The sequence below is a fragment of the Haliaeetus albicilla genome, chromosome 4, assembly GCF_947461875.1.
Source record: "Haliaeetus albicilla chromosome 4, bHalAlb1.1, whole genome shotgun sequence".
NCBI lineage: Eukaryota > Metazoa > Chordata > Aves > Accipitriformes > Accipitridae > Haliaeetus > Haliaeetus albicilla.
Window position 1 is genome coordinate 47,287,183 of NC_091486.1, and position 17,602 is coordinate 47,304,784.

The 17,602-nt window shown below is 41.5% G+C and overlaps 2 protein-coding genes across 3 annotated transcripts in view; one reads left to right on the forward strand and one right to left on the reverse strand.

Moving 5' to 3' along the window:
• The window catches only part of CAPZB (capping actin protein of muscle Z-line subunit beta), a 71,153-nt gene extending 68,759 nt beyond the window's left edge, over window positions 1-2,394 (reverse strand). For both annotated transcript variants that reach the window (XM_069782385.1, XM_069782383.1), the window contains exon 1: window positions 2,283-2,394. The gene's annotated coding sequence lies outside the window, so the exon portion shown is untranslated. The remainder of the gene's footprint in view (window positions 1-2,282) is intronic.
• MICOS10 (mitochondrial contact site and cristae organizing system subunit 10) lies at window positions 1,767-17,262 on the forward strand. The gene is made up of 4 exons (XM_069782387.1): window positions 1,767-1,887; window positions 13,250-13,297; window positions 13,925-14,034; window positions 17,018-17,262. The coding sequence occupies exons 1-4, from the start codon at window positions 1,821-1,823 to the stop codon at window positions 17,024-17,026; spliced, it is 234 nt and encodes a 77-aa protein (XP_069638488.1). The 5' UTR covers window positions 1,767-1,820; the 3' UTR covers window positions 17,027-17,262.
• The last annotated feature ends 340 nt before the right edge of the window (window positions 17,263-17,602 follow it).

Here is a 17,602-nt window from a genome sequence, read left to right on the forward strand (position 1 = left end):
ACTTTCCAGTGAGCCTAACAGTCTGAAAATGAGTAAGTGTGAAGTGAGACTACACATTGGCCTGCACCAGGTATTTGTTTTTGCCAAAGAGAAGACCACATTTCTGGGTTGTGTTTAAACACTGATTTCTGGAATTTAATTTTGGGGAAAAAAAGTTGAAGAATTATCTGGAGGCTTCAAGTAGCTTTCCCCTCCTGATACTTTCCAGAGCTGTTTGGAAATGGGAGGGTGGAGCTGGCACATTGGGACATACCACTGGGTCAGTGGTTTCAGAAAACACTTCTTTATCTGGTCAGGGAAAATCTGCTTGATCCTGTTGGTATTTTTAAGTAACATGATGCACGGTTCTATTTTTGATACCAACTATACAGCAATGCAGTCAGATTTGAATAAATTGTAGCAGGAGGAAGAGAAAAGGAGGCTCCCTTTACAGAAGGACAAGAACTACCTTCTCCAAGGAAGCCTCTTGAACCTGCAAGGGCTTAGTTTAACCATGTGCCTTCCAAAAAAGTTTTTTAAAAAGCCATTTAGATTTTTCTAACCAAGTAAAAATAATAGGCAATTATGATCGTTCAGTGATATGTGAAGTTGAACTAAACCAAGTATAAGAAAAATCTTTCATCATTGCTCTAGATCAAAACCAATTATACTTTTAAGACAAATGAAAGACCACAAACAATAATAACTTCAGAAAAATTTTGCCAACTACAGTTTTGACTTCTATTTGTTGCTTTAGCCTTTGACTTTTTAAAGAACTTATTTTATAAATCAGTAGAACCTCCTCCTCTCCAATCTGATAAAGAAAACTGTCAGAAGTTAAAAAAAAATAAGTAATTGCAGCTAAAAATTGCCTTACTAAGTGTGAACAGAGACATTATTACTTAAAAAACATTCTATATTTTTTTTTTACAAGGCTTCTGGAAAATGGTTTCCAGAAAGCCTATACAATGTTTGCAACATAAAGTTCATTACAGTAAGTTTGAAACTATTCACACTTACATTCATAGTTCCACAATGCTGTAGTACACTTCAGGATATGCCAAAGACCCACAAATCACTAAGAACCCTTACCACAACTCCTCATTCTAATATTAACATCTTCTTGTATAGAGTAATTTCTTGAACACAGCATTCTTTTCCTCCTAGTGTTATTCAGCTCCTTCTCCCAGTTAAGCAAGAAGGTGTGGGGCCCAGGTTGCGCTTAAGTAAAAGAGGTGATCCCTGGGACATCGACAGGGATTGGCAACAGCTGGTTTTTTCCCCACACACAGGTGTACCTCATTTCAGGCCCTGAAGAGAAGTTGAGGACAGCCAGCAAAGATGCAGGAGCTGTGTAGGATGCAGGACCTCTGAGAGGGAAAACCTACCCGGGAATGTGCGTCCAGCGGGATATACCCAACCCTGCAGTGGGAGAGATGGGACCCTACAGCAAAGATCGACTCTTACCAAGGATGAGGTGAGAACCCTGAGGGGAGCAGGTCGACGGGGGTGGGCCCAAGCTGGGGGCCTGTGAGAAAATGGGGATCGTGCCTTAAGCTGAGGGATACGAGGCCTAACAAGGACACAGCGGAAGCCCTGGCTGAAGAGGTGGGGCCCAGGAAGGGCCAGGGCTGTGGTGGGCCGGGTCCTACGGGTCAAAATGGGCTTTTGGGCCGAGCCCAAGGTCGAGCGCGGCGGCCATCGCGCCCTCCCGCCGGTAACCTTGACGACGGCGGCCGGGAGAAAGATCTCGCGAGATCTGGGGCGGCGCGGCAGATCTCGCGAGAGTTGCGCGGGGGAGGAGGCGAGGGCACGGCCTGAGGTGGGAGGGGACGGCCAAGATGGCGTCCGAGGGCGAGCTGGGCAGGAAGTGGGACCGGTGTCTGGCGGACTCCGCCGTCAAGCTGGGTAAGGGCGGGGAGGGCAGGGCGGAGGGGGAGGACCCGGGGAGGAGCGGGGCCGGCCGCTTCGGGCGCCCCGGGCCTGGGGAGGGCCGCCGCCCGGCCGGCCCCGCGGCTCGGCCGGGCCCGGCGAGGAAGGGCCCAGCGAGGCCCGGGACACCCCTCCGCCGCTCCGGGCCCGGCTTAGGTCGGCGGCGGCCTCGGCGCGCTGTGGGCCCGGGTGGGGTGTCCTGCGGCTCCGCCCTCGGCGCAGGACGGCGCTGCCCACGGGGGTCGGGGACCGGCGTGGCGGGAGGGAGCCGGGGGGGGCCCGGGGCCCTGGCAAGGTGACCTTGGCCGCGGGCTCGGACCCCCGCTGGGCCCGCCGACGGGGCTCTTCTCCCCGGCCCGGCCCCGTCTTACCCGCGATCCGGTAGCGGAGGGTGGGTTTTGACCTGCGGTTATTCCCTCTGTTGAAGATGAGAGGTTTCCGTGGGAAATCTCGCTCTGCGCTGAGCTCCGCGGCCAGCGGGACGCCTCCTGCCCCGAATGAATGGGCCCTGGGCAGGCGTAAGCGGGTCCTTCGGTGCCACGACCTTGCCCGCCTTTACTTTCGCTATGACGACGGCTCGGTTTTCGAAATCTCTTTCTGCAGAGCTGTTCACATCACTCAGTGTACGAGGTGGGCTGTGTTTATTAAAAGCAGTACGCAGCGTGACCCGCTGATAGCTTTGGCATGTGTTACTTAGTACAGTGTGCGCAGTTTGACATTGAGAAGCTTTCCGTCCGGTGTCCCAACCCTGCAGACGGTAGTGCCTTTTCTTTAAGTAGGGGAACAGTTCCGCTGATTATTTTTTTTTCCGTGCTTATTTGTCCTTAAAGTTAGGACTGTGCCCATGCCTGCAGTGCTTCTGATCTGCAACAAACCATTCATAACATTTCACTTAGACCTGTGAGTTTTATGACTGATTGCAGTTGTGTATGCACAGTTCAGTGCTCTTCATGTGACAGGCTGGCAAATCGACTAGATGGCGGTTCTGGCTTTACGAAATGTGTATGCCAAAGCAAATCGTTAAATGCAATGTATAGAGCAAGAAGTGAAGTGTCTGACACAGAAGGCATGCATTCCGTGTTGGTGCAGAAGTCTCTTTTAGAGCCATAAATAATGTCTGAGAAATGTGAATGTTTATTTCTTGTTGCTGTAGTGGCCTTATGCTCGAAAGCTGATGAGGAACTCGGAGTTTTAGTTGCCTAATACTTTTCCATTAGAAAAGTTGTTTAATAATTTTAAGTAAACTGAAACTTCCATTGTTTATAACAGGCCTTTGAAAAGTGTCAAGTGCTCCAGAGCAATGTTTTGCCTTATGAAATTCTATTCAGGTTTGTCTGACAAACATATCCAGATATGTTTATGTTTCCATAGCATTGGTTGCTTTATCATAAAATATTAAGTATGCCAAATTATAAACAAGAACTTGTTCTATGCTGCAGCTGTACATGTACATGTAGGAATCCTGTACAGAACAAGTCTGTCTGGGAGGCTGAAAGAAGGGGATACAGGGTTGATTTCGATGCAGCATGTCTCTTCAGCAGGCCTTTTGTTTTAATTTGGTGTTTTCTTCCATCCTAAAGTGGCAACAGAAGAAAGAAAATGTGCTTAGACTTTCTGCACTAGTGTTCTAGACCAGGGATTCCCAATGTTTCCTTCATGATGGCATTGGGTAGAGGTCTTGGTAAAATTCATGTTTTTCATTAGATTGCCCAAAAAGGACACGTGGGCTGCAGCTTTCTTATTTTGTCCTCAGCACTATATGCAGTGTGATGGTTTCAGACACATTTCTCTTCATATGTGATAGCATTTTTCTGTTTTATGTGCTTTTACGATTGATCCAGTGGCTGAAGCGTCTGTGCTGGCAACCTCCTCCATGGTAATAACAACAAATGACTCGGTATGAACTTTGGAAGTGGAACAACCCAGAAGTTGCTTCATACTCCAGTAGTTTGTGACAGAAGATGGTGATGGCCTTTAAATGCAAAGTGAGTCGGTGGCCTAGCTATGCAAACTTTTAACTGAGTGCTGACAACACAAACTTTCACAGACTATCTCAGTGGAAATGATTTTTTTCTCTGCAGGGACTTTAAAAATCTACGTGGTTGTGATGATTGTTTTTGTTATATTACTGCAAAGTTTGCTGGAGTTTCCAATAAACCATCAATGCCAGTTGTTGTTATACTGGAAAGAAAGAAAAGAAACTTTTTTACCTGAGAATTTTATTGCTTGTTATGTGGGATATAGAAGTTTACCAAATCCTCGCTTCTTTGTTGGACTTTTCCTTTTGGTGGCCACAGTTTCCTTCGTGTGTGTTCCTTTACATCCTTCCTGAGTGCTATTGCAAGAGAGATCTTTCCAGCCAGTGGCTGGGGAGTAAGAAACGTTGGGATTAGCCCTGTGTTTTCCCATTCCAGACCCCATAAATAAAGGAAAGCACTGAATTTCTGAAGCCTTACACGCATGGCAGTTTTCCATTGTCTGTGAGAACTGTAAAGGCAGATAACTCCTATGGATTAATTTGAGGACTGGAGGGACATGGGAAACACAAGAGAGTGAGAATGGGAGGTAGCCGCTATCAGGATGACTTTATTAGCAATAGTATGTTTTTAAATAATAGCTGGGGGCTATGCAGCCTGTCCTATCTTGTATTAGTCTGTCAGGCTTTCCACTACAGTTGTGTAAGCAAGCGTATTTGTAGTTGGCTGTGATGTTTGTAGTTGTGCTGTACTGTTTTAGTTGGAGATCAAGCTCCTGGAAGAAACTTGATCTCCTGCCACTAAAATGTCCAAAATATGTATTTATCTTATGTTACATCTTTTGAAATGCTTTTGGTCACTACCTGTGTGTATCTTGTAATTTAGTATTAAAACTCTTTCTTTTTCCTGTTAATTCAAAACAGAATATGTTGTCAGGTGTTGTTAAGACAGTATTTCATTTCAAAGAGTTAAGTACTATAAACCTCTGTATGCCTGCACAAAACATCGAAACATTGTTAAATGGAGTTCATATGCTCGCCTCCTTTTTATTAGGACTGACATTTAATTGTTTTGCTAATGATGAGGATGGGTATTTTTGTTCCCCTTCCCTTTTTCTAAATCTAGCTGTAGCCACAGTGTTTTGTGTGTAGTGGGCTGGGTTATGCTTTCTTGGCTGACCAGGTGGTTTCTCTGATGGGCGATCCAGTTCGTGCTGGCTCTGGCTTTGCACTGTTCTCAAGACTTTTCATCCATGCAGTCATTTAAATAATATAACTTTCTGTTCCGTCTTTCTTCCTGATACTGTTTTTTTCTTACCCATCAGAAAAGTTGCTTGTTTTACGTGTGGGGAAGGAGAATCAAGTTGTAGTGGCTTTCTTTTTCTTCTGAGCTTGCAAAACTTTATAAGCTCCTGTGTCCTCTCCAGCCTTCACAACCATTTCTTCCTTCTTATCAGTAGAGCTCTGCAGAGAAGAGACAGGGAAGTAATTGTATTGTGGTTGTCTTCCATCCTACTGGCTTCAAACCCTGTTTAAAGGGTTGGTTGGTTTGTTTGTTTAACTGATTGATAGTTCATGCCTGTTTATTTGGAAAGACTATTACTCATGAAGGACTGACAGAGCTGTTTTTTCTCTACAAGGCTATAATTTCGGACAAATTATTATATGCCATTTCCGGGGAAGAGGGAGGCAATAAAGAGTATGTGTGTAAGGGAAGGGAGATTTGTGTGCCTGTGTGTCTTGGTTTGTTTTGAAACTGTTGTAGTTTTAAATGAGTTGAACACTGTGATTTACCTGATATTGAAAGGTAATCCTAGGAAAGCTGTTTGCTGCTTGGGTTGTGTGTTAAGTTGCTGTGCTGAAGTTAATTTTTTGCAGGAGACAAATGTTTTGATGTATGTTTGACTGAAATTCAGCATGGAAGTTTGTAAATAACCCAGTGTAGTAATGTTCATTTTCCTCTAATCCTCTGTTTTGACATCTGAAAATAAAACACTTCTAATTTCCATTTAATAGGAATTTTTTAAGAGAAAAGGGCACTTCCAGTTCTCCTGCAACTGCTACGTGATTTCTTCTGGCTTGCATCATCTGGCCTGCTTAAATAGCTGTTTCTGTCAATGGCAAGGGTGAAATTGTATTGTTTGTGTCATTCCACAGATTGCAATCCATACAATGGTTCTTTCTGAAATATTCAATGTCAGTATTTTTAAATAATCCTTCACATGGTTATGAATAGGATAAAGTCAGTCTATATAATGATAAAACTTGATTATGCTTTCTGAAAACCGGATTAGACTTTCTCTAAATATACAAAAATCCTGAAATTCCTGTTTTGAAGTGGTTTTTTGCTTGGTAATTGTAATGTGGCCATCCAGTCTTAGCTACCAGGTCAACAGACTTGTTCTTCATTTGGGATTTTGTTTTTAATACTGGAGGACACAAATATTATGTGAGCACACAACTGCATTGTTCTGTGAGCTTTGTTTGTAACCCCAAGTTATTTTCCTTTGTCATACAGGAGAAGATCCAATTCTACTAGTTGTAGCAGACCAAGTAGTGTAAATAATAACTGTTTATGGCTTAGGCTGTGCAGGGAGGCAATACAGCCAGTGAAAAAATGTTTCATTTGGAAGAGGTGGACAAATGCTGTACTGAGAATAGGCTTTTATTCAAAAATCTAACAGCAATATTTAGTTATGTTGTTAGCAGAGTTCTGAATACAATGACCGTCTACAAATTAAGGGGTTATTATCTTCTTTTGGAAGAAAGAGACAGCAAAATCTTTAGGAATCCAGGTCTCTTTTCTCCTAACTGCATTGTGTCCTGCTGTTCCTCTTGGCTGGCCATCCGACTGAGTCAGGAAACTGCTCCCTGTGCTGATCAGCTCACTAACCAAAGCTGTGAGCGACGCTGGGGGAAGCCCTGCTGGCCCCTTGTTCCAGCCTGTCTTGGCAATACTTCTGGTGTACAGGAAAACCTGAAAGAAGAGCTGTGGCATCTGTCTGGTAGCGCAGCCATTGAAAACCCCAGACTACGTAAGATCTCCTCTGCTGAAAATGAATCCAAAGTGCACTGACTTCCTTGTCCTCTGCATTAGTGCATTGATAAGATGCCAGCTGTGCCTTCTTTGGGAGGTGGCACACAGTGACACTGTCCAGTAGAAGGGAACTCCAGCCAAGTGATACCCTAAACCGCTCGTTTGGTCCTTGAGATGTTACAGCAGTAGATGGGAACAACTCTTTGTTCTTTGTTACATCAGATATAGTTCTCTGAGAAAATCCTTTCGCGGCTGCCGGCACATCCTTGATGATAATAAATTAATAGCGAGAGCTTTGAGAAGGATCAGGCTTCTTTCTTTAGCATTTCTGCTAGTGAGATGTCACCGTAACACTTTTTGCTCTAAATTTCCTCTGTTTCTTAGCTGGGCCAGTAGACGTCAGTAATAGTCAACCTACGTTGGATGGTTGTGAAGAAGCCTGATTGCCAACCCTAATAGTTAGGCTTGCAAAAGCCCTAAATGTGGATGTGTTTACTCCAGCAAAACTTTTCTTTTTAGCAATGCTATCATTTTCATTAGTGGAATATTTTATTGCAGTAAGACAAGGTAGAGTTTTCTGTCAGAGGTGTATTTTCTGTATTATGAGTATCTTGCTGATATCTTATATATGTGCTTCTAAAGCGAGTGCAACCCTGATTTTGTCTAAAAGCTTGATGCAGTATTGATGAGATCCTTTGTTGTGCTGTCTATTCAAAGAGCAGCTTCTACTCTTCTCCCCTTCCCCTTTTAAAAGAGGGAGGAAATGCATCTGCCGTCTCATCTCACCACCTCATTTACTGGTGCGAGGATGAAAAGTTTCTGGTCCACTAGGAGACTATCGCTGTGATTGCTTGGGAGATCATGGGCTAACAGCGATACTTCCTGCTGCTGTGTGTCCATCTGCAAAAGTGCTGATGTTTATCTAAGGTTAGCCTTTGGGCACTGGTTGAACTGCAGGACTGCTTAAGGGTGAAAGCGGCCCCTGAAAGCATGTTGGGATTTTTGTATTATAATGGTATGTGGATATTTATATTCTGTCATTCCAAGTATTCTGTGTTACTACAGTCAAGTGCTAGAAGAAAACAAAACACACTTTTTCCTGCTTCTTCCTCGAGTACTTGGTATATAGTTTCACTATGTTTTCTTCTAGTGTCCTTGCTCATTTTTCTGTCTGCTATGTAAACAGTCCACACAACAGGGGAGATGAGAATGAAAGCTTCAGAGTTGGTGTTTGAAGAAAATCTGATTCCTGCCACGAAAGACCTTGCTAAGAGTCTGCTTAAAATTAATTCTCTCTGTAAATAAGTGATTTCATGGTCTCGGACTTCTAACTGGTGCTAAGTGCTGCCCTATAAAGGCCTTGGTGTATGAAGAAGGATCTCCTCACCATTTTTGCACAATGATTGTCTCTGTATCTTCTTAAAGTGGGATTGGAGGGGGGCAGGACAGGACACCCTACAACAGGAGGGAGAATATAGTTTGAGAGTGGCTTGTGGTTTTTGTTTGTTTTGAAGATCTTGACTTTTCTCAGGTATTTCCTTCCCTAAAGCAAATTTTAGTGCTGGACTGAGCTGATGCTCATTTGAAGCTTCCAGTGCATCAGGCCTGTGGATGAGATCTGCTGTTGGACCTTGAAGCTGTTGCTGTCACTGTCTCCAGAGAGAAGCTAACCGAGCTAGATAGATTTTCTTGATCCTAATGGAAGCTGTCTTTCTAGCTGGGAAGAAATCTTCCCTGTTGGGACAAGTCCCTGACCTATTTTAGAGAGTCTTGTCTGTACAGAGTGGTTGCTATTTTCTTAGAACAAGAAGCCATCTTCCAGGAGCTCCTTCTTCATTTTATTTCAATCATTTAGTTCTTCTAATTGTAAATTAACAGAATCTGAAGGAGAGGAGGCTGAAGCTCTGTTTTTGTATTTGTGTGTGAGGAATGGCAGAGGAAAATAATGTGATGACAAAAAGAAAACTATTAAGTAACTTAAAAACTTCCAGCTGCTATAGTAACAGCAACACATTTGCCAGATGTCAACAAGTACATTTTAATCCTTCTATTTTAAGTTTCAAGCTATTGAAGAAAAATATATCTAGGTGTGGCAGTCTTAATAGCTGCTTCAGCCTGTAGCTACTTGGGTAGCCTAGGAAAGAACCATGTAGTATCGCCGTTGGAGAGACTGTTGATTAAATTTATAGAAAAAGCTTTTCCCAGATGTTCTTATGGGGCAGGAGCCCATCCTGAAGATTTGTGTTTCTCTCCGAGACACTTTTATGATGTCCTGTTGGGTATACGGCGCGTGCTCTTCTGTGTGTTAGATTGATTTGAGGTACCGTGACATTTTTCTTGGAAGGTGTACGAGCCAAAAAAGTAGAATGAAAAAGTTTTGGAGACTGGGCTTTCTGCCTAATACCAATTCCGTAAGGCTGTGCTGGTCCGTGTGGCTGGGATACTTACTGGGGAGCAGGAATAAGATGTCCACAGAACTGTCCTGTCCCCTGTTGACACTGACTGTAAATGAGTTTAAGCTGAAGTGATAGATGTAGGGTGGAAGAGGCTGTTTTTCTAGTTAAACATTTTAAACTGTCAGAGGAGGTGAAAAATGCGTTGTACTCTTTCCTGTGGCCTTTTCCTGCAAAGAGGCTGTCATGCAAGAAAAGGAGGGAAAATGTGCCCGGCATGGATCAAGCCCTTAGCTTTTCCATGTTCGTTTGTTTTTATTGTAAGATAAACCTTTCATGTTTTATTGTTATGAAGTTAAAGCCTGGCCTAGAGGTGCTGATCTTTAGTAGAAACAGCTGCAGACTGAGTGTCCCCTGGTCAGGTGGGAGGCTCTTTGAAGCAACATGTTGCCCCTTTAAAAGGAAATTGAGCATGTGAGAACTTAAACCTGTAAAACTCATCAACAGCTCTGCCATTGTTTATCTCTGGTGTAACTTTATATAGAATTAAAGTGAAAAGCGTTACTTTGCTCCCAAGACAAGGTGGTTTAGCTCCCCCTTGGTCCTGGAGACACAGGAAATGACCACATAACCACAAATACTTTCTAGTGGAATGAAGATGAGTGACAAACTATCCACAGAAACAGGTTCTTAACCAGATGGGGTAAGAAATTAAATGCAGCTAAAGCTTCTGGTTTGAAGTTAAAACCAATGCTTAAATGTTAAAAGCAAGTAGAAAAGAGCAAATGCTGTATATGCACTGGCTGATGTGAGGGGGCAGATCTGAGCATTTCTTGTTGATTGAGTGTTGGTGATCAGCAACAGTTTTCAGTGTAGACTGTAATCTGTTCCTCAGTAAGAAAAGGAATGAACCTAACTGCCTTTGGCATGAGGGAAGTTAAGGTTCTTTTTTAGCTTTGTTTCTCAAGTTGCCGCCTTGGACGGAAAACAAAAAACCATTAGCTGTCAGATCTCCTCCTTTACTTTTCTGTAGCATTTTTGTTACTTAAAGCAAGGCCCTAGATATCTTACCATCATCTTTTTAACCTAATCAGCCACTGTACTCCTCCCTTCCTGCTGGAACAGGGTGCAGTGATAGCCTCTAAAATTGCATGAAAATTGTGTTTTCATGAAAAAGAGGAATCCCTTCAGATTCACTGCTTCAGAAAAAAGCTTTCTTAAGAAAGACAGAATGGTCTTTCCTAAGTCAGTCATGCTGGACCACATCTGCTTAACAGTGGTGTTGGGTATTAGCGTGGGGGAAGACCTAGGTTTTGTTTTAGGCTTAGGCTGAATTGCAGTTGGCAGAAATAATAAATTTTTCACCTCTAGAGTGTTTCCTGTAGCTTCCCCCATGGCCAACAGGAAGCAGCACCGATGGCATCTGTGTGGAGCTCTTACAAATGGGGCTGTAATGTGAGATAGCATCTGAAGGAGATGAAGAGAATACAAGATAATGATGATTTCTGGAAGTAGATGGAAAGAAACTGTATTAACGATAGCTGCTTCCTTAGTGCAGGCTTTTCTTAAGACAAGAACGTAAGCAGTTTACCACCACACTGGTAAGAAGAATGTGGGTTTGACTGGTAACGTGGAAAATGTGGTGACATTAGAAACTGCCTGGGCTCTGCATGGAGATGATGCAGAATTTGTCATCCTGTAAATCATTTCTCATTGATTAGCTAAACTGTTTGGATTGGCAGAAGGGATCTTTTCTTGAACAGGAAGCGTAGGACCAGTATCACTCACTGCATGACAGCCCTTCTGAACTGGACAGTTCAAACAACGCCTAGTGCTGTCTGAACAGAAAGTAATTACCTCCAGAAAGTCCTTTTCAGACCTACAGTACAACAGCCCAAACCAAAAAGGCAGCATAACTACGTATTGTAGGAGAACACTGGCAGAGGGAGTTGGGTCAGAGGGCCAAACAGTTGTCCGTTGGATGAATTCTTGAAGATAGTAATTATCTTCAATAGCATAAACATTCTGCAAGAGCCAACACCAGCTGTATTATAGCAAAGGTAGAGAAGGAAGGCCGTGCTTGGGGAGGGGGCGTGGAGGAATTAGCACGGATGGACTGCTGCTCTTAGTAATGCATGATGTCTCTTCCAGTCTACGTATAAATGCCGGTCAGTGGCACAGTATGAGTAGTTAGCTGTTTATTTGAGATGCTCCAAGTAGTGTATCTCTTACCGTCTGAAATGCCGAAAAAGCCTGAAGCTCTGACCAGACGTCCGAGGAACTGAGACTTTCCCTTAGCTGTGCAAATGATTAGAGTGAAAACCTGACCTTCTGCAAAATGCTCAGTTTCTAAAGTGTCTGGGGGAGTTATGTCAGGACCACTTGGCAAGCGGTCAAAGTTCTTCCCTGCAGTTGCATGTTTTGTAAGCCTACTCCAAAGTTGTAATGACCTGGTAAAGTAGTTACCTCTGTCACAATTGAAAATCTGTAGTAAAATGAAAAGAGTTTTCAAAAGCAACTCTGATTGCCAGCTCTCAGTAAATATGGAGAGTGAAGTCCTAACAGGAGAATAAACATAAGGGGGTTTGCTCAGATCATCTGTTCGGTCACCTCTGTTCTAATATTTAAGTTTTTTTAATCAATGAAAAACGTGGGGTGCTTAGTTAATTTTAATTTACTAGGTAGTGCAGTTAAGTGTTGTTTCAGTAATCTGTGCCTCGATAGAAGCTACCGTTAACATGCTTTTTGTGAGGAAAAAGGTTTAAAGAGCAGAAGGAAACTTAAAAAAAAGAAATGTGCTCCTATACGCCAAGAGGGTATAGGATTCTTTGGCATTGTTCTGGACTCAACCCACTTAGTAATGCATTCAACAGGAGCTTAAATAAAGATCATGTGTTTTTAGGACTATTTAAAAAAAAAAGTATGTCTTTTAATTAATAAAACTCAGTATACTTAAGTTAGATTTCTCGTATTGAAAGGAGAGAATTGAAACCTATAACAGGATGTGTCTGCTGCAAAATAAACCTGAAACTTAGGTATTTTTTTAATGAGCATAGGCATGACTGATTATTTTTTTTCCTTTTTTAAACTTTTGTACTTCTGCACCTTATCTGAAATTCTTGTCTTTAGTTGATATAATTAAAGGTAGGATTTACCCACTGAGCTCAAAGTTTTCACTGTTATATTTATTGGGTCATGAGAGGAGTTTTGCAGACTTGCCTGATTTCTTGCAAAAAATCATAAGCACACCTTCCAAGGAAAGCAAAAATTATTTTTAAATATGCCAGCCGAGTTTTTTAATGGTGCCGGATAAATTTTTTTCAACTGCTGCAGTTATTTCTATATATAGTATAAGGATGTGAAAAGTCATTCGTTCCTAATGTGTTTAAATATGCTCCATAATGAATGTTGTGGATGTGAAAGATAAGCAGCCTGGAGCTTTCTTTTGCAAGGTATAGGGTAACACAAAGCATCAAAGTTCTGCTGCCCGCAGGACACACATTGAAGTAGTTAAAGTAGTGAGATAAACGAAATACAATAAGATATTCATCTGCAGAATCTAAAGCTCAAGGACACAATAAGTTTTCATTTAAGTGTTTCTCATTTGCTGACAATGAGCCAAATAAATCTTAATTTCACATTGTAAATGGTGACAGAAATTTAGTAACTTTCCCTGGGATGAGAGTCTGGTTTGTTTCCCAAATCTTTCTGATATGTTGGGATTCTAATCTGAATTAGCTGCTTACAGTTTCTTAAGAAAACAAGAATTACTTTTTTCCAGAATTGGTATTTAAGAACATTTTTGTTTGGTGTGCTGAAATAACTTGTAGTCTGATATTCCTCAGTTGGAACAAAGAATTACTGTAAAGAACTAAATAATTTTCCATTACTTTGCATTATCTTAGACCTCACTCGGTGCATTTCTTCTTACAGGTGCTGGATTTGGATTAGGAATTGTTTTCTCAGTCATCTTCTTCAAAAGTAAGTACACTGCAGTAGTCTTGACTGCCTGTTTTCCTAATTTCTGTCTATTACACATGCAGTTTAAGATTAAGAAATCTTTGAGGCATGTAAAACTTAATCAGCATGTTAGACCAATTCTTTCATTATTGGTCACGTCTTTTCAGTTGAAATGGAGTTACCTAAACGTTTAACTGTTGTGTAACAAGGTTGTTATATGCAGCATCTCTCTAAGCTCCTACTGTGCTCAGCTCACATTCTGGAATTGCAGGAAACCCTGAGCCAAATGACTGGAGCCATGTGTCTAGACATCAGTTTATGCCACTCTTGCCAGGGCTTTAAAACTGATCTAAATTCTTTTTTAGTTATGCTTTGGTAACAGAATAATTTCCAGTAATATCTTGAATTCAGAGATTGCTCTCCATTAAATTCTAAATATGATGTCTTACTCACTGTTACTCTTGTTGTTCTTCTGAAGTGGTCTGGTTTTTAGCTGATTTTAGGACTCATAGAACTTGAAATGCCTAATATGCATCTTCCAGTAATTTATTCTTTCTTGGTGCTTATTTAACAATGCTATCGCTGTCATGTGAAATGAACAGCTTTTCTTGACTTTAACTTTTCCTCTCTGCTTGCCTTCCTCCACAGGAAAGACATGGCCTATTGCTTTTGGGTCAGGGATGGGGTTAGGAATGGCTTATTCCAATTGTCAACATGACTTCCAGTCTCCATATCTTCTCCATGGTAAATTTGTAAAAGTAAGTACCAGTACTAGTTACTATTAATTGGTAACAGTTTAGAAGTTAGCATTAAACGATACATCTGGACACCATTTAAATGGATATTCCTCTGCCTTTCTCAAAAGGGTGCTAGTAAGAAGAAACTTGTTTTGTCAAAGAGGGGGTGGTTCCCCTGCTCTTTAGAAATCTAGTATCTGGTGTGTTTAGCAGTGAACTTACTAGACTGAATACATAGAATTAGTTTAACAGGTCCTGCAGGTAGGTTTCCCCACAACCTGAAGACATGCGTAATAAAAATACATGTTAGAAGGGCTGAAAAACTAAACTAACAGTAAGATTGTGTCTTCAGACTTTGAAAGAGATGAGCTAGGAAGAAGCATGTCAGGTGGATCTGCCTGTGGAAGCAGATCTTTGATCTTCTGTGGAGTTTGGGGGTTTTTTGCAACATGAAAATACTAATCACTTGTAAGTTTTGTGGCTTGTTTGGCTGGATAGTAATGTATTAATTAGTCTGAAGAAATTGTACCCTTTAAATAGTTTTGAAGAGGATAATTTAAATGAGTTCAGTATTATCACTGACCATGCTGAGAGAAAATACTTAAAAATAGATTAATTGGCAGGAACCATTTGTATGCTTGCAAACTGCCTTCAGTGCACTAAGCCCACAAACTGACTCCATTAATATTTTCAATATTTCTTCATATATAAAAGTTGGGGCTCTTGTTATGGTAATTTATCATTGTGGCATCTGGAGAAAAAAAAAGGGGTGTGCCTGCATATTTTGGATCCACAAAGCCATATACTGCTAAAAGCATTTCACTGATACTGGTGGAGAGGCATCCACCAGGACATATTTACAGTTATTTTAGCACTTCAGAAAGTACTGAGGTAAAATGTTCTGCCAGGAGCTTTTCATGGCAAGTACACAGAATGCAAAAATTGCTCCTGTATTGCTCGTCTGCCTAATGAAGGAGGCCTGAAGGTGTTTTTAGGCTTTTTCCTGATGCATCTAGAGCTGTAAGTTGAGTCCAGTCTTCCTCTGATTTACCGGCAGATGAGCTTTTGCCAGCCTTCTACAGCCCTACCAGACATACCTATTTACAAATATTTTCTTAGCTGCCTTTTAAGTAAGGGAAACAATAAGAAGATTCTTCAACAACTTACCAGAATAAAATATTTTGGATAACAGTACAGAGAAACTGTGACTTAGATGCAGCTGATAGAACACTGTCAGCTTCGGCCCAGAATCAAAAGTCTATGTGTGCCTCTTCTGGCCAGATTTGTTAACATTAAAACGTGCTAGCTTTCCATAGCATCCTGAGGCTGCTCCTCCAATTTATGTCTCCAACAAGAAGCTGGAATGACATCTCTCTGGCTTCATGTGAATGGTAAATGCCCTGTTCACATGTTCTGAGAAAGTATTATTCATTCAAGGATGCTTGTTACTAGGGCTGTTGGGCAACGGAAAACTGACTTTCGGGTCAGCCTAGTAAAGGATTTTGTTTGGATTAAGGACTAATCTGTGTTCTGGAGCAAGGGTGGTCCTTTGAAGCATGAGGTAATTGAAAGGACACTTCACAGAAGAAGCACAGCTGCCTGCATGGCACAAGACTAGACAAATAGTTTCCAGTGCACTGTCTCCGCTAGCTTTCTCTGGCACAAAGAGGCTGAACATGCTGAGAGAGGGAAGACGCAGATGAAACCATCTAATGGTTAATGTCATTAATCTCTCCAAAATGTCGTGTCATGGATAATGGCTCCAGGGTTATTACAACAAAATTATTTCATTTCTGTTGGTTAGGAGCATGGAAAATATTGTTGCGTTATCACTCATCTGTTTTTTTCCTAGAAAATACTGTTGTAACTGAACTCTATAGGACTTCCTTTACAAAAAGGAGGTTTTGTTAAAATCTTAACTTCTCAAAATGTGAGATTCTGCAAGAAAATCATCTTTATTAAGAGAGAGACAAATGTAACAAGGATTAGCTTGAAGAAAATTTTATCTAGTTTTCCAAACCTGTCAAGTTCATAGGATCATAGGATAACTCAGGTTGGAAAGGACTTCAAGGAGGTCATCTGGTCTGACCTCAAACCGGGGTCAGCTATGAGGTCAGACCAGGTTACTTGGGGCTTTATCCAGTCTGGATTCTTGATTCTTCAGGATGAAGTTCTTAATTCTGAATCCTAAGTGAGAATGAGAGAGGACAGAGGACCTTCATGACACCAAATAATCAAGAGATTACAAAGCAACTTTGCAGCTGTTCTAGCTGTAACTTGGATCATCACGCTGCCCATCCTTTGGAGTTAGTAAATTGATCATGAAACACTAACACCAATGTAAGAGCCATTCATCTAGGCCAAGAGACGACTTAAAATGCAGAAAAGTTCTAATTTGTGGTCCTAAGATTCTGAGGGCTTTTTAAGTAATTTGATCAAGTGGATGTCACTGTGACTCCAGCTGAATTAAAATCAAAATCTAGCAATTATTTCAAGGCTTAAAATGGTATGGCTGAGAATTACACGGCCTAAGGTTTCCTTGCAAAATGGAAAGTATCACATTTTTCAGGTCATTTAACCTGTATTATTTATCACCCAAAAGCCCACAACCCTGTACGTTGATTGCAATATGGATTATATTGATGTGCAACAATACAAGAAGTTTGGCAACTGGAGCCTTTCTTCCTGCCCTTTGTGGCTTTGATTTCTATCTGATTTCTATTCAATCTATGAATAGTTAACTTGAACAATAATGTTGGGCTCTTTTGAAGTACCCATTTTATCAGAATGGAGGCTTATATGCATGAAAACATGGCATGCTTCTGGTATGAAAATAGCTGCTTAACTTTTCCATACTCAACTTCTCGGTCTAGCAAAGGATGAAAATGTTAGCCTACCTTCTGGAAATGTTACAAAGCTAAGTGGCTTGCTTTACATCGTGCAGCACCTTCCATGTAAGGAACCCAAATGGCTTTTTAATAATATAAGCCTTCTTGCTTTACAGGAACAGTGACTAATGACTAAGACTATCCCAGTGGGAAGGAAGGAGAAATCAATGATTATTCCTCAGGAATACTGAAGTGCCCCTGGAATAAGCCAACATTCTTCAGTAACGATCACCAGTAACTCTTTATACTCCAACAAACTGTTTCTGAACATGAAACAAAGTTCTGTTGCTTGTTTTGTATCATGTCTGGAAAGTGCAAGGAAGAGCTCTTCTGGGAAATAAATAAAAGAAAAATGGCCTTCTCTGGTGTGTTGACTTTCTATGTGAGTGAGAGAGAGAGAATGGAAGGAGAGGACTTCATTTTGAATACCTAGCAGCTGTGACCACCTGGGTAAAAGCCACTGTGAGAGCTCTTCAGAAAAGACAGCCGTCGTATGTTCCTCTCCACTCTGGAAAGGCAACCCCCATCTAACATACAGTTCAAAGAAGCATTCCCACCTCATAAATCACCCACTAGACCCCTGCTGCTTGTGCTGGTGTTTGGAGAGGAATATAAATACTCCTATGTCCTGTTTGAACAGTTGCCCTTTAAAATTGGAATTTTGTCCCTTCCAAAGAGACAGAATCTGAAGGGGTGAATCC